This window comes from Protopterus annectens, chromosome 13.part0 (assembly GCF_019279795.1).
Source record: "Protopterus annectens isolate FY-2018-M chromosome 13.part0, PAN1.0, whole genome shotgun sequence".
Classification (NCBI taxonomy): Eukaryota; Metazoa; Chordata; order Ceratodontiformes; family Protopteridae; genus Protopterus; species Protopterus annectens.
The window spans coordinates 765,118,342-765,144,779 of NC_056747.1; the positions used below are offsets into that span (position 1 = coordinate 765,118,342).

The 26,438-nt window shown below is 40.0% G+C and overlaps 1 protein-coding gene across 4 annotated transcripts in view; it reads left to right on the top strand.

Annotated features, from left to right (window-relative positions):
- Positions 1-26,438, top strand: part of EFCAB5 (EF-hand calcium binding domain 5) — a 1,692,224-nt gene that overhangs the window by 258,763 nt on the left and 1,407,023 nt on the right. For 3 of the 4 annotated variants that reach the window (XM_044054470.1, XM_044054471.1, XM_044054472.1), the window contains exon 3: positions 25,699-26,266. The exons of the other annotated variant lie outside the window; for it this stretch is intronic. In XM_044054470.1, the coding sequence (XP_043910405.1) occupies positions 25,704-26,266 (563 nt within the window). In that variant the 5' untranslated portion in view covers positions 25,699-25,703. The remainder of the gene's footprint in view (positions 1-25,698; positions 26,267-26,438) is intronic. 4 annotated transcript variants of the gene reach the window in all.

Genomic DNA, 26,438 nt, shown 5'->3' on the forward strand with positions numbered 1-26,438 from the left:
TTATTGAGGTCGGCTCCGTCTTCGGTTCCTTCGACCCGTTCTTCTTCCAAACTCTCCGATGTCGATGTGGATCGTGTGGTGCAGAAGTTATTGGAGCATTCGGCCCTGTCCAAACTTATTTCAGTTTCCACCCAGTTGGTGTCGAAACTTGAAGGCCTCCCAGTGTCTCCATCCATTCCTCCTCCGAGACCTGTCCAGTCTTTGGAGCCGGAAGAGGTTGATCTTCTGATTGTGGAGCCCTCGGGTCCAGAACCATCCTTTTCTCGGTCTGTTCCTCTCACCTCGACTCTGTCGGACCCGATACCGGAGTCTCGGAGCCGACGATCTGTCCTTTGTTCCGGGGCTGAGAGTCGAACCGACATTTCGGTTCCGACTCTTCCCCTCGGGGCCTCGGCGCGGATCGATTCGGCTCCGTCCTCGGGGTCGATGCCTTCGGTGCCTGTTTCGGGGATTCTTCCCATTTCTTCGGAACCGGGAGATTCTTCGATTCGGGACCCGGGGGCGTTCGACCTAATGAGGAAGGTGTTGTCTACCCAGACAACCACATCCGTGGAAGCAACCTCTCCTCCCCATAAAGGGCCGTTATCCTCCTCTGCACCCACGGCCACATCCAAGCGTCGAGCACCAGTGTCTCAGCCACCCCTGGAGGGTGCCCCTCTTCCTCGGAGGCTTCTTCGGATGCTCCCACGAAGAAGTCCCTAGGAAAAGATTGTGTAAGAGGAGACACTTGGATTCTCCACAAGAATCCTTGACATCCGATACTGACTTAGATGAGTCAGAAGGGTCCCTAAGTCACCTTCAGAAGATGTCTCTTTTTCGGACATATTGGAGATCCTGAAACAGAGAGGTGACTGGCAGTCCCTTCCCCCTTCTGAGGATGAGTCAGTTTTGCTGAAGGCATTCGGTGCTCGCCCTTCTTCCTCCTGGGTCACTCCGCCCTTCGAATTAATGGAACTTATTGCTCGAAGGGCGTGGGAGGCTCCTGACACAGTGGAACCAGTCCCAAGGAAACCCAATAAATATATCACTGCACCTCAGGACAAGACCTACTTAACAAAAGGAGTTCCAGTGGACGCTATGGTGGTGGCCACGAAAAAGGAGATGTCGGAATCTTCCTCATCTGTCCATCCCCCTAATAAAGATTCTAGGACTATGGACAGGTACGGGAAGCGCATTTTTAGTTCAGCAGCTTTTTCCATGCGATCCCTGAACTATTTGACCCATTTTACACGACTACAGAGGGATCTAGTCAAAGAGTTGGGAGATACCCTCCAGGGTACTACAGATGCTGCTGTCTCAGAGAAAGTGACAGCACAACTTAATACCCTTACATCCATTGTGAACTCGTCCATGAGGCTGATTTTTTACGCAGCCGAAGGTTCGAGTAGGGCAGCTGCTTCAGCGATTGCTCTTCGCAGACAATCCTGGATGCGCTTATGTTCATTTGCGGAAGCCTTCAAGTCTTCCTTTACTAACGCCCCATTTGACGGTGCCACTCTCTTTGGCCCCAAAGTAAAGGAGACCCTTACCCGGTGTGAACAGGAGGGAAAGACTCTGTCTGCTGTCGGAGTCCGTTTTTCCACCCCAACCAGACCGTACCCCAAAGGGCAACGTGGTGGAAAAATGTGGTTTCAAAACCCCAAGGATCTTTCCCAGGCACACAGGGTGATGCCCCTTCTAGAGGCAGAGGAGGGGGCAGAGGTGGAAGGCGCCGCCCTGGCAGCAGAGGGGGTCCGCAGCATCAAGGTGACAGGGATACACTCCCTGGTAAACCTTTCCAGCACTCCTGAGAGGAGGCCCGACTGTCCTGCTCTGGAGGCAGTCGGGGTCGCTAGCTTTATACCCTCAGGCCTGGCAAAATATAACTACAGACAAGTGGGTAAAAAGCGTGGTTACCAGAGGTTACTACATACCCTTTCTATCCCATCCCATTCCAAAGAAAAGACTCCCAGATGTACCGCCCCATCTGCGAGCCAGCAGCTATAGAAATTTCAAAGCTGCTAGAAAAAAGAGTCATCCAACCAGTCCCAGCGGACCAGCAAGGATTCGGGACTTACTCAAGGTTCTTTTTAGTTCCAAAGAAAACAGGGGACTGGAGGCCCATCCTGGACCTAAGCGACCTCAATACCTTCGTCAAGAAAGAAAAGTTCCGAATGGTCACGCTTCAATCGATCCTTCCATTCTTACAGAAGGACGACTGGATGTGCTCAATAGATCTGGAGGATGCATACTACCACATCAAAATGGCCAGGGCATCCAGAGATCATTTGCGCTTCTGGCTGGGGGCCAGTCACTTTCAATTTCGAGCCCTGCCCTTTGGTCTGACCTCAGCCCCCAGGGTCTTCACCAAATGCATGGCAGTGGTAGCGTCTCACTTGAGACGCCAAGGATTCCAGGTGTTTCCGTATCTGGACGACTGGCTCCTTTCTGCCACCACCCAGCGTCAACTATTACAGGCCAGAGACTATACTCTTCAACTGTGTGTTCACCTAGGAATTTCCGTAAACTTCGGAAAATCCTTACTTCAGCCATCACAGAATATCTTGTTCATAGGAGCGGAATTAAACACACGTCAGTTAATTCTAAGACTTCCTCCAGAAAGGATACTATCACTTCAGACTCACATACGTCTTCTTCTCTTGTCCAGGAAATCTCCAGCAAAACTGGTACTGAAGGTTTTGGGACTCATGTCAGCTTCTCTTATTGCAATACCCTTGGGAAGGCTGCACATGAGAGTCCTACAATGGCTACTGTTTGCACAATGGTCGTTCCAACAACTACCTCTAACACACGAGATTCTTATAATGAACACATGCAAAACACACCTAAACTGGTGGCTTCAAACGTGCAACCTTTCCAAGGGGAGACCATTTGTGCTACCCACGCCTACAGTTACGGTGACCACGGACGCTTCCCTGATAGGGTGGGGGGGCATCTTTCAGGGACAGACAGGCGAATGGACCAATTTGGAGTACAATCTGCACATCAATGTTCTAGAGTTGAGGGCAGTGTTTCTAGCGTTGCAACACTTTGCTCCCCTTCTTCCTCTGGGAACTATTGCAGTTCAGATGGACAACATGTCGGTAGTCTGGTACATAAACAAGCAAGGGGGAACCAAGTCCTATCAGCTATGCAGAGTGGCCATGAGAATCTGGCAATGGGCGGAGTCCACGGGTCGCTTTCTAATAGCAACGCACATCCCGGGGTCATCCAACGTCATAGCCGACAGGCTGAGCAGAGCAATTCTGTTACCGCACGAGTGGTCCCTGAAACAGTCAGTGGCGAAAAGGATTTTTCTCACGTGGGGCCAGCCTTCCTGCGATCTGTTTGCCTCCAATGAACGCCAAATGCAGGAGCTACTTTGCCCTATTACCCTCCAGGGAAGTCCCCAGGGACGCACTGATTCACGATTGGCCCCGGGACTCCTGTACGCATTTCCCCTGATATCAAAGTTTCTCCAGAAAGCCAGAAACCTACACAGGACAATAATCCTCATTGCCCCATTCTGGCCTCGTCAAATTTGTGTTTCCCTTCCTGAAGACACACTGCATTCGGGGACCCTGGATTCTGGACCCAGAGCCAGATCTATTGACTCACTCGTCAGGGGCTCCCCATCCTGCGCTCTTGTCCCTCCATCTAGCAGCTTGGTTGCTCCAATTCCCAACTTAGCCAGGTCTGATCTTCTTTCGCCGGCAGTTCAGAATATATTGGTGGCTTCTCATAAAGCTTCCACTACTAAAACATATTCTAGTAAATGGAAGCGATTTGTATTCTGGGCGAATACACAGCAAGTGGATCCTTTTATAGCTCCTTTGAATAAAATATTAGAGTTTTTAACGGACTTGTTCCATCAGGGTGCTTCTCCTGCCACACTAAGGGTTCAATTGGCTGCCATTTCAAATTTCCATGTGGAAGAATGTGGGGCTCCTGTTATGGCCCACAGACTTTGTAAAGCCTTTTAAAAGGGGTTTTCATATTAGACCACCAGTTAGATCTCCTACGTCACCTTGGAGTCTAAACTTGTTGTTATCTAAATTAATGTTGCCCCTTTGAACCAGCCTCCTCTTGCCCATTAAAATTTTTGTCCTGGAAGACTCTCTTTTGGTAGCCATTACATCCGCTAGGCGAGTATCTGAACTTCAAGCTCTCTCCATCAAGCACCCTTATTTGATCTTTCACTCTGACAGAGTTTCTCTTGAACTAATTCATCCTTCCTCCCTAAAGTTTGTTCTATTAACAATATTAATCAGTCCATTGAATTACCCACCTTCTTCAAGAATCACTCCAACAAAATGGAGTATATGTTGCACAAATTAGATGTTCACAGACAACTAAGGTTTTACTTGGATAGAACAAAAGATCACAGAAAAACTGATCAACTTTTGTGGCCTTTGCTGATAACAGGAAAGGATTAGCGGTTACCAAAAGAACTCTTTCTAAGTGGTTAACGGATTGTATAATCTATGTCTATGATTCTTCAAATCAAACTCTTTTACACAAACCCAAAGGACATTCCACAAGGTCAGTGTCTACATCTCTGGCTCATGCAGCCCGCCTACCACTAGACGCTATTTGTGCGGCTGCTACTTGGTCTAAGCCACATACATTCATTTCTCATTATAAGGTAGACAAGGTTTCTAGGGACAGGGCAACCTTTGGTTCCACTGTGCTCAAGAACGTCCTTCCGTGAGTTCCTCAGGAACAAGGAGCTAGGGACGCTACCCATGTGTAAGAACAAACGGCGAGATTGAACACTATCACATATAGAAGTTATGTCCTTACCATAACGTTCCATGTGGAGTGTTCATCTCGCCTTTGTTCTTACATTCCCACCCTCCCGCCCTTAAGAAGAACGTTCATTTTTGGTGCCTGGCCTGGGGCATTCTGCTTCTGCTTTGCAGATGTTGTGTACATAGTTGACATGTATATATATATGTGTATGTGTCTATATATATATTTATATATAGACTCTTAGTTCTGTGCATATGTGAGGTAAGCATGAGTGTGCTCTCTCTAGAGACTGGTTTGCTTGCAAACTAGATCTGAGGTAAAGGCAGAGGGGGATTATGGGTATTAGATTGTCTCGAGCTTCTTCTCTATGCAGAGCTTGCAAGCGGCCGACACGGAGCCGAGGATCGGCTCCGAACCCATGTGTAAGAACAAAGGCGAGATGAACACTCCACATGGAACGTTATGGTAAGGACATAACTTCTATTTTTCAGCAGAGGCCTGGGGAGAAAAGCTCCATTCATTTACATTGCATTACACTTAGTTCCAGTTGAACACAGAGTAGTTTTTCTATTTACATTTATACACATACAATAGTTAAATATATACATTCTAAGATTTTACAGAGGCCAAAGTTACTTCAAAGCTCATGTACAACTTAGTGGATTGTACAGGCAGCAGTTATGTATAAAAATTGTTTTGTCATTTCAGTGAGATGTTGAGAGTATTCTGTTTAAGGAGAGCATTTGGAGAGTGTTTTGAAGTAAAGCCACTACTTCTCTATATTTAAAGGCTTCACCTGAAGTGGTTTGGGAACCTAGTGGTATTGCTACATGGGTTACCTTCCAAGGAGGATGCACAATGCATGTCTTGCTGGGAGGAGTCATATGGCAGGCCCAGGACATACTGCAGAGCTTATATCCCTCCTCTTTATTTGTAATGCCAAGGTGTCCCACACAATGTGCTGTGGACTGTTGCTGTGAACTGGGTCATGCAGTCTTTCCTATTCAGCATATTACTGTGGCTGCTATGGCAAGGACAACTAGTTTAGAAAATGGATGGATGGATGGACGGATGAGCAGAGTTTAATGCTGTTAGATTTCTCAAACTGTTACATATTTTGAAAGTAGACTGCTAAGCATCTGTTCCATTTAATTAGTATTGTGTTGCAAGATTTCAATAAACTAAAGACGACTGAAAGTTACAGATGTGTAAAAGTTCTGCTGGGGGAGTGGTATCTCACAGTATCTGGTGTTGTCACTTTTCATTCATTCCTCAACTATTGGGTTCGGATCTGATCCTTGGATCTGACTCAGCAGTTAATATGGCTCGTGGTAACTTAAAAGCTATCAAGCTCCTCCTTACCCACAATGCACCAACCCCTAACATACCTCAGATCTTGTTTGCTGAGTGCTCGAGTTTTCAGTCAGTTAAGTGAATTTTTTTTCTCTATTTAACACCTCTTTATATACACAGTGTATTCTAGTTTATCATCATTGGTAATATTTTTCCCTTTTTACTAAATTTTTACACTTCTGTACATTTCTCAGTACCATAGTTGGTACCCTTTTTTCCTCCCTTACCCTTCTGTTCTAGTTGGGGGGGGGGGAGGATTTTTTTATTAGTTTTACTTTTAACAAAATGTCAGAGAAAGGTCCTTTTGGGATTTAAAAAAATGCAAGCAATATGGCTATAAGCTGCCTATTTCAGATGCACATGACCTGTGTGTGTGGGCCTAGAACACTTAAATGTGGATTGCTGCATTTGTAGGAATTTTAACCCTCGTGAGTTGCTGATTGCAAGGACAAATTTATTCTGAAGGGATTATTGCCTACTACTTTTTCTGAAGCAATTTCTGGGGCCCAGACCCCAACATCAAAACTTGAGTCATCTTCAAAAATGTCCTCGGGACCATCTGGTTCCTCTACTCCTTCCTCAACTGAACCTCCATGTAAGAAACAGAAGATGGATCCAAAGACTTCTGCTTCGAATCTGACTTCTCAGAAAACTTTGTCAGATCTGACTACCTCGGATCTAACATCTCTTCTTTGTACCCAATAGTCACCTACCATTGACCCGGTGCCATCCAGGTTACCATCTCCTTTCTTGGTGAAACGGCACTCAAAATCTCCCTCGTTAGCCTCATATCATACTTCCAGGAGTCTGACCGAAGCTGACATGGATAAGATGATGAGATTTCTCTCAGGGCAAATTCAAATGGGTGTTCTTCTAGCTCCTGCCCCTTGAGGTCAGGAAGTTTTGACTCGAACTACCCTTGTACTTTCAGCTCCTTCTTTGCTCCAGCCTTTCATTTTGGAGTCCCTGGCTCCCAGTCTGCCAAAGCCATCTGTGTTGGATCTGAGGATACTATTATCCTCGGCTCCAAGGTCTTCTGTGAGTGCTCTGGCTCAGACAAGTTTGGACCTGGATGACACTCTGAGCCGTAGAGTCCCTGCTGGATCTGAGGTGCTGGAGTCAACTCAGAAGTTGTCAGAACTGTCTCTGCCCATGGAGCCTTGGCATTGGACAGCTTGGCTCTGACTTCCACCTCAGGCAGAATGCCTTCGGGTCAGAGGAAGTTCACGGGTCAGAAGCATGTCTTCTCTGCTCCGTCGACTTCTTTCTCCTCTGGGTATTCTGATTTTGAGGAGGTGGAGAGTTTTTTCTCTGCTTCAGCAGAACAGACTGTTTCTCCTTCTTTGGATCTTTCGTCAGGATCTCGTGTCTTTGTGCCGTGAGCCTCAGCATTCAACTCCATAGGGACAGCCAGTCCACACACTTCCTTCTCCGGAGCATCCCACTAAAGTACCTTGGAAGAGAACATTCAAAAGGAGGCACCTAGATTCCCTACAGGAGTCCATCACAAAGGATATGATTTCGTTGAAGGGGAAGGATCCCCAAGATCATCACCTGATGGCGTCTTATTTGGAGACATTCTAGAAATCCTGAAACAAAGTGGTGGTTGGCCCTCCCAAAGTTCTTCTCTGGAGGAATCTGTATTCCTGGAGCCATTTGTATCTGGCCCATCTACCTTCTAGGTAACACTTACTGACGAGCTCATTGATTTGATCTCAAAGCAGGCATGGAAGGAACCTAACTTGGTAGAACCTATCCCTGTGAGACCAGATCAGATTTTGGCAACACCAGCAGGAAGAGAATTTTGGAGTAAGGGAGTAACTGTGGATGGTATGGTCATGGCGGTGGCCACTAAGAAGGAGCTTGCAGAACAAAGTTCCACTGTCTATCCCCCTAACAGGGAGTCGAGGGCTTTGGACAGGTTTGCAAAGCATGTCTAAACTTCAGCGATCTTTGCTGTTAGGTCACTGAACTATATGGCACATATTTACTAGGTTGCAAAGCAATTTGATTAAGGAACTGTCAAACTCTCTTTCAGTGCCATTACTGCTGAGAGCCGGGCTTTTGTGGCTTCAGGTTGGTGACCCTACAGTCCATTTCTAACTCATCCATAAGGCTTATTTCTCACACAGCTGAAGGTACCTGAAGGGTAGTGGTTCAGGTATTTCTTTTAGAAGGCAATTCTGGATATGCTTGTGTGACTTTGTGGAGCACTTCAAGTCCTCTTTCATCAATGCCTCCTTTAACGGAATGTCTTTATTCGACCACAAAGTGAAAAACACACTCTCCATGTGTGAAAAAGATGGAAAGACTCTCTGTGCTGTGGCAAGTATGTTTTTTGACCTTTTCTAGCAACCAACAAGGAGGAAGAAAAATGTGATTCAAAAAATCCCAGGGTCCTTTCCAAGATCCTCATAGAGAAAAATCCCCCAGAGAGAGAGAGTCAAGAACTCAAACTGGCAATGACGCCCACACAGCAGAAGTGGCCCACAAAACCAAGGGTCTAGAGATTCCGTCTCTGACATACTCATACTCTACCAGTGCTCCTGAAAGGAGGCCTGATGTCCCCCTCTGGAGGCAATCGGGGGTCGTTTATCCCTTTACCAGAAAGCCTGGCTAGATATTACAAAAGATACCTGGTGTAGAGGATCATTTCCAGAGGTTATATAATTTCCTTTTCCCTTCCACCTCCATCCTCAAGAAAATTTCTAGATGTTCCATCCAATCAGAGGAAAGCAGCAGCACTAGAAATACAAAAGCTGCTAGAAAGAGTCATCCAAGAGGTCCCCCTGGACCAGATAGAAACCGGAACTTACTCAAGGTTCTTTTTAGTGCCAAAGAAAACAGGACTGGAGACAAATTTTGGATCTCAGCAACTTGAACAAATCAGTTTGGCACACAAAGTTTTGGATGGGTCACAGTTCAGTCCATTTTGCTCTTTTTGGACAAGGATGACTGGATGTGCTCAATAAACCTTCAAGAAGCATACTATCACATAAAAATGAACAGACAGTCTAGAAGGTACTTATGCTTATGGCTGTGAACCCCTGCCCTTTGGTTTTCACAGCCCCCAGGGTGTTCACCAAATGCATGGCAGTGGTAGCAGCTCACTTGAGACTGCAGGGATTCCAGGTGTTTCCGTATCTAGACGACTGGCTCATCACTGTCCCAACCAGACATCTACTCGTGAGGGACACATGTCAGGTACAACAGACTTGCTCTCTTCTAGTAATCACAATAAACTTACAACAAATGTCATTCAGAACCATCTCAAATATTGGAGTTCATAGGAACAGTTTTCAACAGACTTGCTCTCTTCTAGTAATCACAATAAACTTACAACAAATGTCATTCAGAACCATCTCAGATATTGGAGTTCATAGGAACAGTTTTCAACACAGTATCTGTAACATCTTTACTTCCTCTAGCAAAAGTACAAAGTATAAGATTTCAGGTCAAGAAAATTCTTCACATTATGAAAATTTCAGCTTAGTCAATTCTTCAAGCCTTGGAGTCAATGTCAGCTGCCATAATTTTGGTCCCCCTAGCAAGATTTCATATGAGAATTCTTCAGTGGATGCTAGCAAAGCAATGGTCAATTCTTTATCAAGTGAGGATCACTCAAGTATGCAAGAGATACCTCTGGTAGTGGATTAGATCAGATCAGGTTCTACAAGGCCATCCTTTCATTCTCCCTCAATCCAAGGTAATGGTGACCACAGACACATCTCAGATTGGATGGGGGGGGGGGGGCATTTCCTGGGGAAAACAGTCCAAAGCACTTGGTGAAGAGGTCAGTTTGCATGTCAGTGTCCTAGAGATGAGAGCAGTGCTCTTAGCATTGCAAGCCTTTCAAAATGCTCTCCCTCTAGGGACAATTGCAATTCAGGCAGACAACATGTTGGTAGTCTGGTACCCCTGGTGGAGAAGCACTCAGTGTGTGTCAATGGGCGATCTCATCCAACCACTTTGTAATAGTAATGCATGCTCTGGGGAAGTCCAGCGTGATAGCAGACAAGTTGAGCAGGTGAATTCTATTACTCGATGAGTGGTCTCTCAACTTGAAAGTGACAGAAATGATTGTCCATCAATGGGGCCAGCCTTACTGCGATAGTTTGCTTCTCCCCTAAACAGCAAGTATAGCAGCCTCCTTGCCCTGATTACCCCCCTCCAGTGGAATAACAGAAGGACGCTGTAGTCCACGATTGGCTTCCTGGTCTCCTCTATGCTTGCCCGTATACACTTTTGATCCCCAAATTTCTGCAGAAAGCTGCCAGGTTGAAGAGCAAAGCAATTCTCATTGTACATCACTGGCCTTGACAGATTTGATTCCCCTTTCTTTGGCCTCATCTACTTTACCTGCCTTGGATTGTGGATCCGACTCCAGACCTCCTGTCTCACCTGACAGGCATAGTTCACCCAGATATCTCAAACCTAAAACTGACAACATGGTTTCTCCACTTCTTTTAATAGCCAGACAGTCTTTGCTCTCACCCCCTGCCCATCATATATTTTTGTCTTTACACAAAGCTTCAATGAGAACACTTTACATAAGTAAATAGAAAAGATTTGTTAATTGGGTTAATCAAAAACATATTTATCCTTTTTCAGCACCTGTACAAAGTGTCCTTGAGTTATTAGCAACAATTTTCAATCAAGGAGCTAGCTCCTTGACCATTAATGTTCATTTGGCAGCAACCTCTAACTTCCATATCGGATTTGAAAATTCTTCCTTCGCTTAATCAAAGCTTTGTAAGACTTTCTTATGAGACAATCTTCTGTTGAGACCACCTTATAAAGATACCACTCCACAGTGGGACTTGAATTTAGTACTGCAGGCTTTAATTCATACCCCCCTTGAATCAGTGGCAAAATGTGATCTTAAATTCCTGACCTGGAAAACAATCTTACTAGTGGCCATTACCTTGGCTAGAAGAATTTCTGAGCTTCAAGCATTGTCTTCTAAACCTCCTGACTTGATTTTCCATAAGGATAGAGTAGCATTACCAACCAAGGCATCTTTCCTTCCTAAGGTGGTGTCAGAATCCAACATCAACCAGTTCATTAATGTGCCTGTCTTCTTTCCAAAATTTGAAAACAAAGGAGAGTACATGTTGCATTTTTTTAGATGTTCATAGGCAATTAATGCTTCTACTTACATAGAACAAAACAAGTTAGAAAATCTGATCAACTGTTTATTTCCATTGTGAAATCTAAAATAGGTAAATCAGTTTCAAAAGTAACTTTGGCAAGATGGCTTATCGACTGTATAGCTTTTGTCTACAATAAATTTGGCATCTCATTACCAAAACCTTTAAGAGCCCACTCAACTAAATCCATGACAACTTCATCAGTATTTTTATCTAGGCTTTCCATGCACAATATATGTGCGCCGCAACTTGGGCTAATCTTAATACCTTTATTACTCATTACAAACTAGATCTGGTCTTGAGGGGAAGAGCAGCATTTGGTTCAACCGTGCCCAGGAATATCCTTCCTTAGAGTCCACCCAGGATTTCAGGTAGCTGGGGACACTGTCCCAATAGTTGAATGAAAGAAAATTGACAGCATCAGATAAAAAAAGTTATGTACTTACCATAATGTTCCATATGTGTTGTTCATTTTCATTCTTCCTCAACTCACCGCCCACCAACCCTCATCCTTTGTCATGATAGACTTCTGAAAGAAAGAGAGTTTATAAGAGCACCATTGTGCCTTATTTTGAGCTCCACATAATGGCTTTTTCTGTCAGGGATATTATATTAACATTTCTTACTTTGTCATATAGCAAACAAAATCTGAGGTATGTTAGGGGGTTGGTGCATTGTGTGTAGGGATGAGATTGAAAGCTTTATCACAAACTATAGTAACGGCGGAGTTGAATACAAGGATCGGATCTGAACCCAATAGTTGAGGAAGAATGAAAATGGACAACACAGATGGAAGTAAGTAAATAACTTTTTTTCTAGCTGTCATATTGCAGTTGAGGATCTCCTGTGAGAAGAAGATTCGCATATTGATTGGTGTCTTGTAGGAACTGGACGTGTCGCAGAGTTAAGATGATGCCTTCACCACTACCAATCAGGCAGAGAACAGGCAGAACTGTAAAAGCAACAATTCCAGCTGATTACCTGGTTGGAAGAATGATAGTCATAGAAGCGCATTTGTTGAAATGACAGAAAGGGGACAGTCAAAGGATCTTGAGGGTATAAACGATAAACCACAATTTAGTAAAGACAACTCAACTATACTTAAGGATACACAACAGTTTTTGGAGGATTATGGTGCATATCTTTCTGCACACAATACAACTGATGATGAGTTGGTCACAATAGATGTGGTATCTTTGTTTACTACCATACCTAATGATGTAGGGATGGAATATCTAAGGTTATACCTTATCGAGAAAGGAGTGCACAGGGATCTGGTTATTAAAATCAGTATGCTACTTGATTTGGTACTTAATAATAATGTATTCATGTATAATGACAACTATTACCTACAAAGAAAAGGGGTTGCAATGGGCACCCCTTGTGCCAACTCGTATGCCAACCTTGTGTTGGTATACTGGGAGAATACAAATGTCACATCCAACATGAACTATGCTAACAACATCAAGTTCTACAGGCGTTTTGTGGACGATGTGTTTTTTGTATGGGATGGGACAATGGATGGGTTAACTGAATTCATTGAATATATAAATGGTACGACAAATTTCTTGAGTTTTGAACATAAATTGATTTCCTAGATGTACAGATATCAAAGAGAAATGGGGTGGTACATTCAGAAATATACAGGAAATCTTGTTAAAGGAATGGTATTCTACATCGTAGTAGCATGCATCCACAACATATTTATGGTAATATAGTACAGAGCCAGACCCTGCGAGTCTCTCATTTGACTACAGAAGATGAGGTTTTTAATTGTAAACGGGGGATGCTAGTCGGCAATCTCTTAGCAAGAGGTTATAATGAGAAAGAAGTCGAAAACATCTATAGTAATACTGACTCGATGAGGAGAGGCAAGGGAAAACCATATTTATATAGACACCAAGGCTGTGATACCGCTGAAGTTAACAGAGGACATCATACAGCTATTAATAGGATTATAATTCCTTATTCCAATAAGAATATGAAGATAAAGGATATTATAAATAAGAACTGGAGTATCCTTACTACTGATGATACTATTTCTGAAATAGTAGGCAATAAACCTAGGTTCAGTTATAGGAATATGAAATCTCTGAAGAGGTTACTTTGTTATGAGGACAATGACTAGGGAGTGACTATGTCAAATAGGAAGGGTACATTTCCCTGTAGAGGGTGTCATCAATGCACATATATGTCAGGAAATAATGTCTTTATACACCCAGATACAGGAAATTCTTTTAATTTTGATTTCTATGCTGATTGTAAGTCAAGAGATCTAGTCTATCTGCCTGTTTGTCAGGCATGTTCGTGTTTTTATGTAGGTAAGACTAACAGAAGTCTCAGGGAACGTGTGAGGGAACATATATATGCCATCAACAAGGAGGATGATCACAATGCCTTAGCTAGACACATATTAAGTGTAGGGACATCACACTCTTTTAAGTTCAGTGTACTACAGTTAATGAAAAGAACGAAAAGATTAGGGAATATAAAAAATCAAACGGAAGAATGTGAGAATAGATGGATCATCAGATTACAGGCATATAGAGGACGAGGGCTTAATGAGAAGGTTAGTTTAAAACCTTTTCTAGCAGCACGTCCTTATAAACATTGATTTTTTGAATTTCCTTGATTCTGCTATTTTTATTGATATAGTTTATATATATATATATATATATATATATATATATATATATATATATATATATGTTTGTTGAAATGTTATGTTTGTTTTTATGTTTTAGGAAGGCACATTATGTTTATTATGATAGAGATATATTTTATGATGTATGCCTTTATTTTTTAAGTGATTTAAACATGTGATGATGCTATGATGGTGCTGATTGGGTGCTTTGTATTGGTGTCCATATTTAAGAATGTTTTTTTGAAATGTAACTGTTTTGAAGTCTGATGAAGCGTTGAGAGAACGCGAAAGCGCTTACTTGCAGTGCAGGAATAAAAGAGTTTTTATTAGCCGTGGTGAGCCCTATCTGTTTTTTGACAGTATAAAGCAGGCTGTATTTGCCAAAACATTATTAATTTTGAAGCAGGTTATTTTCACAATTTAAAAAGCACCACAGTATAAAGCAGGCTGTATTTGCCAAAACATTATTAATTTGAAGCAGGTTAAGTAGCACAGTCAAAGCAACAAGTTTGCAGCTTGCAATTCTGTTGTAAAGTTGATTTGCATTCTAAATGGGGGGGAGCTAAGGGATGGACACAAAAACTGAATGGGTTGTCACAGAATGGGGTCTATATTACAAACGGCAAACTAAAACAAGTTTGAATGTTGTAATATTGAACGCTAAAGTTCAAAAGTGGAAAATAGCGAAGCCACGGCACATCACATTTTTTCCCAGGGGAAAAAATCAGTGGGCTGTTTTCGGGGCTTTGCTATTTCCTCCACTGTGGTGCGATCTCAGAGGTGGTATATTTAAGTAGGGGGGTGGAGGGCACAGACCCCCACATCGAGGGGGGGTAGGGAGCGAACGCCCCAACTCAGTTTAGGTTTAAGGTTAAGATTTGTTTTTTTTTGGTCACGGAACAGCAATTTTTTTTCTCTGGGGAAAAAAATCAGTGTTCTCTGCTTTTGGTTTTGTTGGGTTTTGAACATAACTGTTTGATATTACAACAATCTGACTTTTGTAACTTTGATGTTGTGATATAGATCCCACAGAATGTGCTATCCCAAAACAGAGTCAGGGGAATTAAATGGCTGAGTTGTAATTAAGTGAACTGAATAAGGGTTTGATGACATACTAGACATATAGACTACTCTATCCATTGCTTTTTCATTTCCAGATTAAATTTGTGTGGAAGAAACAAAGAAGTGAGAGAACTATACTGTGTATCAGAGAGCTAAAATCTGTAGGAGACGTTGGAGAGTAGAGACAAGGACTGCAACTTTCTGAATGCAGATGAAGTTCACTAAAGTGGAGAAATCATTGGTGGGGGCGCTACTGTGTATGTTACTGGCTAAAGGAGCACAGTCAGGCAGTGGGATTCTGAAACAGTAACAATAGCAAGACAAAGGCAGTAACCTGGGAAACTTTTTTTTTTCCTTTTGCAGTTGACACCATGTTAGGGAAGGAGAGGAAAAAGTGGCAGGTTTATTTACCAATTTGAATATATCATTTTGGTTGTGTAGTCAAATGAGCTACCAGAAGAAAGAGACGCTATGCCATCTCAGTGATCATTATGCTTTCTTTAGTGTTTGGTGCGTTATATTAAATATAACTGTTAATGAATAAAGATGCGAGTACAAAAAAATATGTTACAAAATAAGAATGTAGTAGAAGACTATGACTAAGTAAAATGGAATACAGAACTATACATGCAGATAGCTAATTAGAGGAAAGGTGAAAAAAAACTCTAGCACTTTACAAATCCAATCTTAATAACAGCTGGAGGAGAGACTGCAGAAATATCGGTAAGATGGCAAAACATCCTCCAAGAAGCAGTGTAAATGACAGCAAATCAAATTACCTGTTGACATGTCAGTAGAGCAGAACATGCAAAAGATTTCGTATGCCTGATAGTGGAACACCTCCTATATATATGCAGGGGCAGCACACCGTGACATAGCCTTAGTTCATCTTTGATGGGACAGCATTCAATGATTTGTAATCAGCAGTATTGCAGGTGATGAATGTTCTATCATTCACATAATCCTGATGACATATTTCCTGAAATACTGGAAGAAAGACAGCAGATAACATTAAAATGTGTAAATATTTTGAGAGAGAAGCAATATAAACTCTTAGAGTTCTTTCTTCTTTAGTCATATATTCAATATCTAACAACAGTTTTACCTTATTTGGTGTCATTGGATAGCCAGAGCCTAATGTGGCAAGCAGTGGGCACAAGTTAAAGAATACATCTTGGGGGGGTGCAAGTCCATCATTCTTTTATTTTTAGTAATTGCAAAACTATGCACATGCTTAAGCTAACAGAAGGAGGCTTAAGCCTATTTCATCTATGATTATGCAGCTAGTCCATAAGTAAGTCTCAATCCTCACTTTCTTCATTCTTCCCCTTCTATCGTATGCTGTAGTAGATACTTGGCCACAGTACTGTGTACTATTCAATATTGTGGTTGTGGTTCTGGAAAATAGAGTCTTCTCTTTTTTTTTTTTTTTTTTTTTTTTTTAACAAGAAACATCATTATTAAATTATCAGTAATGACACAGGCAATCAATCATACATTTATATACAGTAAATTTTCACTTAACCGGAACTCAAGCAACCGGCAAAAAAAAAAATCAAAGAAATGCAGTATAATTTTCATGTTTTGCACTTTCTGTTTTCCCCTCGCAGAAACATACCCTACATTTTTAGAGTTTTAAAAAGGAAGATGGGAATAAATTCGCTCTCTCTCCCACCTAAGAAGAAGTCAAACCAAACAAATAGTATAGGGTACAGTAATAGTCATGCCTATATTTAATAGTAACTCTCAAGCAAACAGAAACTGCAGTTATCCATCATCTAACCAATCCCCATGGGTGTCATTTAACTGAGAGTTTACTGTAATTGAAAATGAGCCATATTGACATATTTTTAGTTGCAATCATTATACATCACTTCTATCAAGTCATTGTCAGTCAAATATTACATAGCTCATTCAAATAATGTCTTCTTTTAAACCTTATTCCTCCTCCAAAACATTATTCTGTATGCATTGTTCCCATAATTCCCATTTTTTCTCTGTAATTTGCTCCTGCCCTTTTCTAAAGATCACATTTCTATTTGTTTTAGGTCTGCTATAATATTCATTACTTCTAGTACAGTGGGTTTAGATTTTAATTTCAATTTTCTGGTAATTGCTTTGTCAGCTACCATAATTAGACTCAGCAAGGCCTTACTATGTCTAGGCAATTCCGATTCTGTATCATAGGTCAAGAAAATTGTTTATAGCTTAATAACTTGCTACTAGGCTAAAGACCTGGGGGGGGGGATCCTTTCTAAGCCTAGCCAAATTTTCTTGAAAGAATAATGTTGGCCTGTATCCAACTGGGACATTGAGAGCCAGGCATTTATAAACTGTTCCTTTCCATAAGGGACATGGGTGTCAGGCCCAGTGTAAATTTCCTGTTTCCATCACTGCTTTAAGTTGCACCTAAACTGGGTAATAGAGACAATCAGCTTCACATGAATAGGAAGTCTGCTCCACAGGAGGGGCAGTCTCTGGGACACACACCTCTCTCTCCAGTTTATTCTGTTTAATTCGCAGGCAAAATGCAGGTCCCTAGACCTTGTATTTCTGGTATTCTTTGACTTATGAATATGTAGGAAATTCAGAAGTGTGTAGTTTGTAGATGATTTGTAAGCTAGACATAGATCACCCATCCGCAATCTATAAGAGACTGTAGAGAGAGGGCTTTAAGGCACTGTGCATAATGCAGGTTTGTTGCACCTTTTATCCTTGTTGTAAAGAATCTTTGAGGTCACGCTAGCTACTGCATATGCCTGGTCAGGTACATACCAAAGGGGAGTATTGTACTCTGTGATTGGTCTGATAAGGGTGGAGTTCAGTGGGATAATCTGTTTGGACCTAGATGCCATGTCCTTACTTATACGTTGTGCAACATAAAAGGATTTCCTCAGTACTCTGGCCCCATGTTGGTCAGAAATGTGTGTCTATATAGGTCTACGTGTGTACCCAGATCCCTGACCACTGGGTCAACTCTTAGGGGTGTATTATCAACATGGTAATTAGCTGGGATGGTTAACTTTCCAAAGGTGCAATTATTAATTTATTAACATTGAGTTTAAGACCATGGCTTTGGCACCATTTGTTAGTCAGAGATAGATGTCCTTGAAGAATGCTAGTGTCTGTAGGGGAGTTGATGACAACCCCCAGCTTGCAATCATGTGCAAACTTTTGCAGCTATTAAACATTCAGTATTCGCTTCCATTTCAGAGAAATAGATGCCAAAAAAAGAACAGGTCCACTATGGAGCCCTGGGGGAATCTGCTAGTGACTGACTGTCCTCTTTGTACAGGTAGCTTCACCTGTTTTGACCTCCTGGGTCCTATCAGTGAGCCAGTTTGCTATCCAGTGAGTGATAAAATGGTTTATGCCTAAATTAGTGAGCTTGTCTATAATGCTCGACAGAGGTGTACTGTAGCCTTAGTTATACCAATTTGCTTACCCAGTATTTCTGGTAGAGTAGTCTGCAGTGGAATTTTTAAAGTGTGCCAGCTCATTATTCCCAAAAATATGTTCCTAATTCTCTATTTCTTGCCCATCACACCTCCAACACTTGCTATCTGCCTGAGGAAAAATTCTTTAGCGTCTACTTGGGGTATAAAATATCTATGTAAATACTTCCAAGCAAAGGTCCTAATTCTCCTAGACTTTGTTGCATATTTGGGAGTCATGCATATATCCTCCCATTATTTCTTTGTGAATTACTTTTCTAATCTCTTTCCCAGTCCTTTCTAACCTTCTCTGACTTATTCTTACAGTTATCATGCAATATTTTATATGCTTTACTAATCATCCCTTTTTTAACAGCAGCTTGTGTTTTAGATTCAACCAAAAACTCTACCAGTGCGGGTCTTTCTCTTAGGATCCACCTATTTCTTTCTCTTTGCCTATACTTTATCAATTCTTGATAGTGAAGGCAATCTCTAGCCTGCAGTCCAAATAAATTCTTGACTTCTTCCCATTCTATTATCTTTTCCTCTCTAATAACTTGCTCCCAGTACCTTGTTTTTTTGACAATTTTCTCCAGTAAATTCTAGCCCCCTCTTTGCTATTGTTGGTATCCTTAATTGCAGTCATCCCTATCAGCAAAATCTCCTTTCTCCATTTTCGTGTTAGCTTGGTCTTAGAATACTTTCTGCTACTTTATGAATATAATAATCTGTATGGTTATTGTTCTCCTTAAGGATCTGCATCCAAACTTCTTGCCTCACCTTGTTTCTTGAGCTTCTTCCCTGTTTTGTCATTATCCCTTATCACTTTGAATTATCATGTTCTGCTGGTGATATGTAGAGGAGCCTTAACTGTGTAGCTCTGAAATACCCCTTTCTTCCAGGATGTTGGTACTTCTCCTCCTTTAAAATACTATTAAGCAAAAGCCTTCCAGATGTTATCAGTTTCTTCTGTCCTAGCTTCCAAACTTCCACAGAAATACCATATATCCATGGGGGCTTTCTTGTAGATTGGTTATACATGCCCATTTTTTTCTCATCTTCTATTATCCTAACTGTTAGTAATTCAGCCTCATCCACCACTACCCTTGGCATATTTAAATATTTCCATAAACATTTCCATTTGTACCCTTTCTTGATGTCCACATTCCTCTGTTTTGTACAGATTGTCATAACATTTCTGAAATATTTCTAGTACCTCTACAGGATCACTGGTTATCTTCCTCGTTATAGGTTCTCTAAACTTGGCAACAACATTTTCTACTTTCTGTTGCCTGTGATTTTGGGCTAAAAGTTTTTGTGCTCTGGAGTTAACAAAAACAGTTAATAGGAGTCTTTCTAACTCATGCATATTATTAAGGAAATCCCTTATTTTTTGTTTAGCATCCTGCAGTTGATCCTCTTCTTGTTTTGTGAGAAACCCCTTATTCTGCAATACTTTAACCTTTGTCATTCCATCTAAGTAATTCTTGTTACTCCTTAAGCATCTGCCTGTCTTTTATTTCCACCCTGTTTTTAAACTCCACTTTAATTGTATCCCACTCTCTAGCTGTATTTTCAGAAGAAAATTCTATCTTTCCTAATAACTCCCGAATAATTTCCAGTATCCAATTCCATAAATTCTACTCTTTTTTTTTTTTTTTTTTAGCAGATAGTTAAGAAAGTGCCAGTGTCTATTTTTATTTCCTTAACCAGCAGTTTTATTTTCATTATTATTGGCGCGTGAGCTAAAATAGTTATTGTATTCATATCAAAACTTTCAGTAAAATGCATATGTTCCTGAGAAATGTAAATTCTGTGTAGTTTTTGTCCCTTGTGGAATAATATGTAAATTCATTCCAAACTCCTACTACTGAATTCACATCTTCCATGCCAAGTATTTTCATAAATTTCTTCAAAAATATACCCTATTTATTTATATTTCCCCATCTAGATACCCCAGATACATCCCCACTGCTACAAATCAAATTCTAGTCTCCACCTATGAGTAAAATTCCCTGCTGAAAGCTGATTATTTCTCCCAGGTGGAATATAAACACATGCCAGTAGCTCCTTAGTGCTACAAATCTGCCAATATTTTTTTCCTCTTCTGTCATTATTGGTGTACCTCTTCCAATTAATATAAGTACTCCCCTTTTCCATTGTCTCAGATATTCCACCAAGTAACCATCCTGAAATACTTTCTTTATCAAATTCACATGCTCCATTATTTTCCAAATGTGTCTCCTTTAGCATAGCTATTTGTACTCTGCATTTTTAATATAGTTCACTACTCTTTCTTTTTTGTATATATCTATGAGATCATTCACATTTAAAGATAATACAGAAAGTGTCATAATGTTAAAAAGTTATTCCCATGTGTTATGCGCAACAGCTTATTTTAAATGTCTGCTTTCAGCTTTTGTGTACACTCATACACGAATGTTTGGCAGGTTGATCTTTTATACAGTTTTTTTTATCATATCCATTTGAACCTATGTCACATCTTATAAAACTTTTTGTTTTAGTGAAAACGTTCAAATAAAAAAAAACACCCCTCCCCAGAACATCCCTAAAACCTATTAACTTAATACTAACACACAAAACTATGAACATCTTCAGATATTGAATTTTAACCCTCCTAAAAGGAGCAATTGGCCTATACTTGGACTAACCTATAAGGAAGGTTATCCATGCTAAGATACATGGTACAACTTGTGCTTCTACTTCCGCTAAGCAGTGTATCTGTTTTTATATTATCTTTATTCCTCTCCCAGATGAGAATAACAGTTGAATTCTTTCAGAAAATATTATATTCTAGCCACTGAAAGAAATAAATATTATGTTTGTATTACCCCTTATCAGATTGTCTCCATAGATACATGGGAATCAGATACGCAGCTGCCTGCACTATAAGCACTTGTTTATTTGCTAGAGAAAAGCTTTTTATTATCATTCTCCTATGCAAGAGTAAAAAAGTATATCCGTTTTTTCTTGTATCATGCTCTTTTGTTCAGACTTTTCTTCTCTTTTTACATGGCAGTGCCTACATTTCTTAAAAATGAACAAGGAGAAAGAAAGTAGTAGTAAAAAAATGGGCACGTGTTTATTTTATTATCCCTATTACACTGAAAAATAATTGAGAAAGCTTTACTTTATCTCATGCAGGTTCTGTCATGCATTATAAAAATACTACTGTAAAGAACAAAATTTTGTTTTACTTACAGTTAACTATTTCATTCCACTTTCCCCTGTTCTAAAGTTCTTCCAAACATTAATGACATGAAGTAGGGCATATGCTTTGGAGTTCAAGTTTAACAAAGTCAAAGTCGTCCAATATTTCCAGATTTCTTCTTCTTCTATCATGTTTCACAAATATAATTAATACTTTGTAATCCTACAATTATTTGTCAATTTCCAAGTTGACATCCTGCTGTTAATCTCCATCTCTCATATCCACTCTTTGCTTCATCTCCAACATACTCCTGATTCTTCTAGCTAACTGTTGTGCTTTTTTCTGTCTCTCTAGCATTTTCCTTTGAAACATTGGAAAGGTTTCACCAGCACAATCTCTTTGGGCATTATTACCAGAAGAATAAGAAGCAGAATTTCCTTCTGTTATCTCATTTTTTGTTAGACAAACTTTTGTATTTCCTCCTTAGCATGTTCTACATCAAAAAAATATTTTGACACTCCAGGAAATAATATTCTGAAAATAGCTTGATATAGTAGCTTGAATCTCATGTCTGTTTCTCAACATTCCGATTACTGGAATAAATTTACTCCTCTTCTTCCCATTGTACAGTGAGTAATCATTTTCCACAAGCACTGTACTGTCTCCCACTTTTAGTACTTTGTCCTTCTGCCACAGTTTTGTCAGAATCAACTCTTTGCTGGTAGGATTGCATCTTTACTATTAATGGCCTAGGTTGCCAATGGCTAGGTTTGGAACATACACACAATGTGCCCTTTCAGTTAACAACAACTTCTGTTTAATGCAAGTCCATTTGCTTATTTGTGCGTTCATAGTTAACACAGTCTGTTCCTTCCAGCTTCTCTAGTACAGCAGAAACTCTCATGTTTTCCCTATGTGCTCTGTTGTGTAATTCTAATATTTTTTGAAACATCTCTTCTTGAATAGTGTCAGACTCAAGTCAGCCTTTTCTTCATTTCGACCTCTGATTTTTCCCATTTTATAACCCTCATCTGAATATCTTTTAAAAGCTTCTTCCATTTTTTTCCAGCCTTTTGCTATTTGAGTTGATATACTGCTTTAGTGTTTTTTTAATCGGCTCTGTGTACATTTTACTTTTTTCCTCTAGAACACGAGGAGTCATGTCTTGCAGCAAAGCTGGAGCTTGCACTGCTTTTTGCTGTAAAGGTGCAGAATTCTTCCCCGTCAGTATTTTCTCCTCATCTTTTGTGATTGATTTTCTTTCAGGTTGTCTGAGTTTCTTTTTTGATGGCATCCAGGCAGTGCACTTACTAGGCAGTTACTGAAATTTAACGAAAAGACAAGTTCACTGGCTCTCACTTTTGAGTTTCTGTTTTCACAGTGGGAGAGCTGAAATTAAGCTGTTAGTGTGCAGCCATCTTACAGGTCCCTGTGTCTTCTCATTTTTGGTATGAACCGGACGGTGTCCAACTCTGAGTCCAGTGGCATTAAAGCACTTTATCATGTATGAAACAATATGTCCATAACATGCAACATATCATCACTTTGGTCTGTGTGCTACAGTAAATATATTCAGTACATCTCATGGGCAGCAGTACAAATTCATTATTGTATTTTAATAACTGGGTAAGTGAACTTGTTGGTAGACACTTTTCAATCATGAAAATGCTGTCCATCTAACCCTTCTAACATCTTTGTCATCCTCGTGTACCTATTTTGCCAGTCTTATACTATTTTTTAGGTAAGGCCTTCGCAGCATAATTTATGTATGCATATATGTATGTATGTATTTTTCCCAGAATATAATTTTAGAAAGTTCACCTGGTCACTGATCTTAGTGACATTTCCGTTTTGTTCACTGCAATTATATTTACCATATACTATCTTCTTGTAAACCAAATCGCCACCTACATAACCAATATTTCCTCCTGTCCTCTTTCTTGTCATTTTATAAATCAGTATCTGATACAGTATGAATCAAGTGCTTTGTTAACAGCAAGTAAAATCATGTTCTTTTGGCACTCTTCAGCTCATCCACAATCTATTTATAATAATGGATTAATTTATTCTGCAAGGTCTATCTTCATTATGTGAATTTGCCATAAATAAGCCTTGCATCCTATTTTTGACTATCCTTTCTATTAACTTTCTAATACTGAAGTTAGCCATTTAATTTCAGATTGCTAAATCTATCTGCTTGACTCCTACACCATTTATTTAAATAATAGCATGATATTAGAAACTGTCAAATCTACCAACCCAGAATTCACTGCTGAAGGCAGGTTGTAAAGCCTTCAGATAGGTCAAGCCAGTACACTAAATAGCTGTGTGAGTTTCTTGGCGTGCTGCACACCCAAGTTTGCAGCCTTATCCATCTTTGCTTCTTGAAACTCTTTGAGCACCCCATTTTGTGTGAAGACTTTTCCACTTATCCCCTTCATCTCTGCTCAGTATCATCCTTTTACACAGACATGTCATCTATCATCTCATGGTAGACGTTGATGCTAACTATTCATTTAAGCACCTTTGTCCACACCAGAGAATCAGTATGCTTCATTACCGATACCTCAAACATGTTAATTTTAAGTGTTTGTCTTTTTCTCTTGCCAATGTCGTTTAAAAGTTCTTGTCCGTTTTCTTGCTTTCATCATCCTGTTTCCTCTCTCTGTTTACCTTGGCTTTGTTGACCATTTCTGTCCCTAACTGTAAAAATGCAATCCCCACCCCCATTTTTCTATCTTCTTTAATACATGCAGTTCTTCCTGTTTTCTTTCCTGCATTGCATATACTTCCCTTCATTGCAAATTCAACCCCCTTTCCAGCTGAATCTGCAACTTCTTCCCCTGAGAGCATACCTCTCAACCTCATGGTGCAAGAATTTTGGACAAAGCCAAAATAATATGGGATAAAGGCCTGGAACTCAAGGACAGATTTTAAATGTTACTCTTATGAGCTTAGAAACTTACTAGAATAGTATGTTTTCCATTAGCATGTATTTTTAGAATAATATGACATCTGAAACCCGAATGCCTGTCATAATTTATCGACTTCAATCCTCACTGTTTTGCCAACAAACTATACATTTTATGAGAAACAGGATAGAATATACAAGGCAAATATCAGGACATTCTGCAAAATTCTGGACCATTAAGAGATATATCCAAGTATATATACGCGAGTCAACCACCACAGTCCAGGCAGATGAAAAAATCCAAAAAATGTATAGGAAACGGTTTATTGAAACAAAGGGTTAGCGCTTTCGCGGAGTTACTGCTTCATCAGACCAAATACAGAGTGCACATAAAACCACGTATTTAAAATACAGCATGACCAATCAGTAAAAACAATTAAAAACAGACCAATCAGAAAACAGACTTAATCCTAAATCACCATCTACCTAATAAGGGAGGCTTAAGAGGAATGCCACTGTTAAGTCCTGGAAATTCATAAGCCCTCATGGAAATAATCCATTTCAATTTACATAATTCAACAGAGATATGCCAGAGAGTTTTCTCCATTCTGTCTTTGTTTAGTCTTCTGAATCTGTTAGGTTTATTTCTTTTCTTACATATTGCATATATGCCTACCATTAAATCATACCATTGCATGGATACTGCTCAGAACAGTGGAGACAGGATTAGAAAGGGAAATGTGAAGGATAGGATAGTTTTCACCAGTAGCAATTTTGAAAAGGCTTAGGAGAAAATAAAGTGCAGTGGCACACATTTACGATTAGAATATTAATTTCATTGATGAAGACATGTTTGAATTGCATTTATCATATGTATAAAAATTGTAATATAAGCAAGACTGATTGGCAGGAAAATGACTAAATGCTCTGTACCCCCACATGCACATGAGTTTGTGATCATTTGCTCAGTAGTATGAATGAAGAAAATATGAACTGCTGCCCAAAAATAAAAAAAGTACTTCTTTAAAAATCTGAATATTGATGTGTAAACATATATTCACATACAACACACACACACACACACACACACACACACACACACACACACACATACATACACAAATATCTGTGCCCCAAAGAACAGCATCTTGATGCAGTAAAATGTTTTGTGTTGGTATTTTTTCATGTTTTGTGTTACATTTTAACATTTATACTAACTATTTAAAATAATTTATTTATAGTAAAAATGGCCACTGAACCAGAAGATGTTTCTTATGAAACACAATCTGCTTACCCCAGTACCTCAGAAATACAGCATGTCATTGAGAAAACGGACCTCTTTAGGATGGACAGTGAGGATGACTCTGCTTGGAGAGATGGGCAGTGGAAAGAGGTGTTCAATAAGAGAGTTCATCAGCGGTTGCTTAACTTACAAGAAAAGAAAATGAAACAGATAAAAAAACAGAGGGAGGCAAAGGAGAAAGAGAAAAGAGGACCCCCAGTAGATTCTTTCAGTCAAGAGTGGTTCCAGGATGACAAATTAACGGTGGAGGCTAGAGCCTACTTTCTTGATAAACTACTGCCTACTTTAGTGCCTGGAATGGAGAAATTGTCCATGGAAGCAGAAAGAAGAAAGTGCGTGACTGAGGAAAAGAACCATGATTTTGACCCACTTCATTTTTTGGGAGAATACTTAATGAGAAATAATACTCAGTTTGGAAGTTGCCCCAAACCTACTCCTTATGTAAAAGGTCTTCAGAAAATACTTGAAAAACTTAAAGACGAAGTGTTTGATATTGAAGATAACAGGTATTTATATATATATGCTTTACATATAAATATACCTATAGATACATGTGTACATAAACACACTGCATGTATTCCTCAGATATATATATATATATATATATATATATATGTGTATATGTGTATATATATATATATATATATATATATATATATATATATATCTACACACACA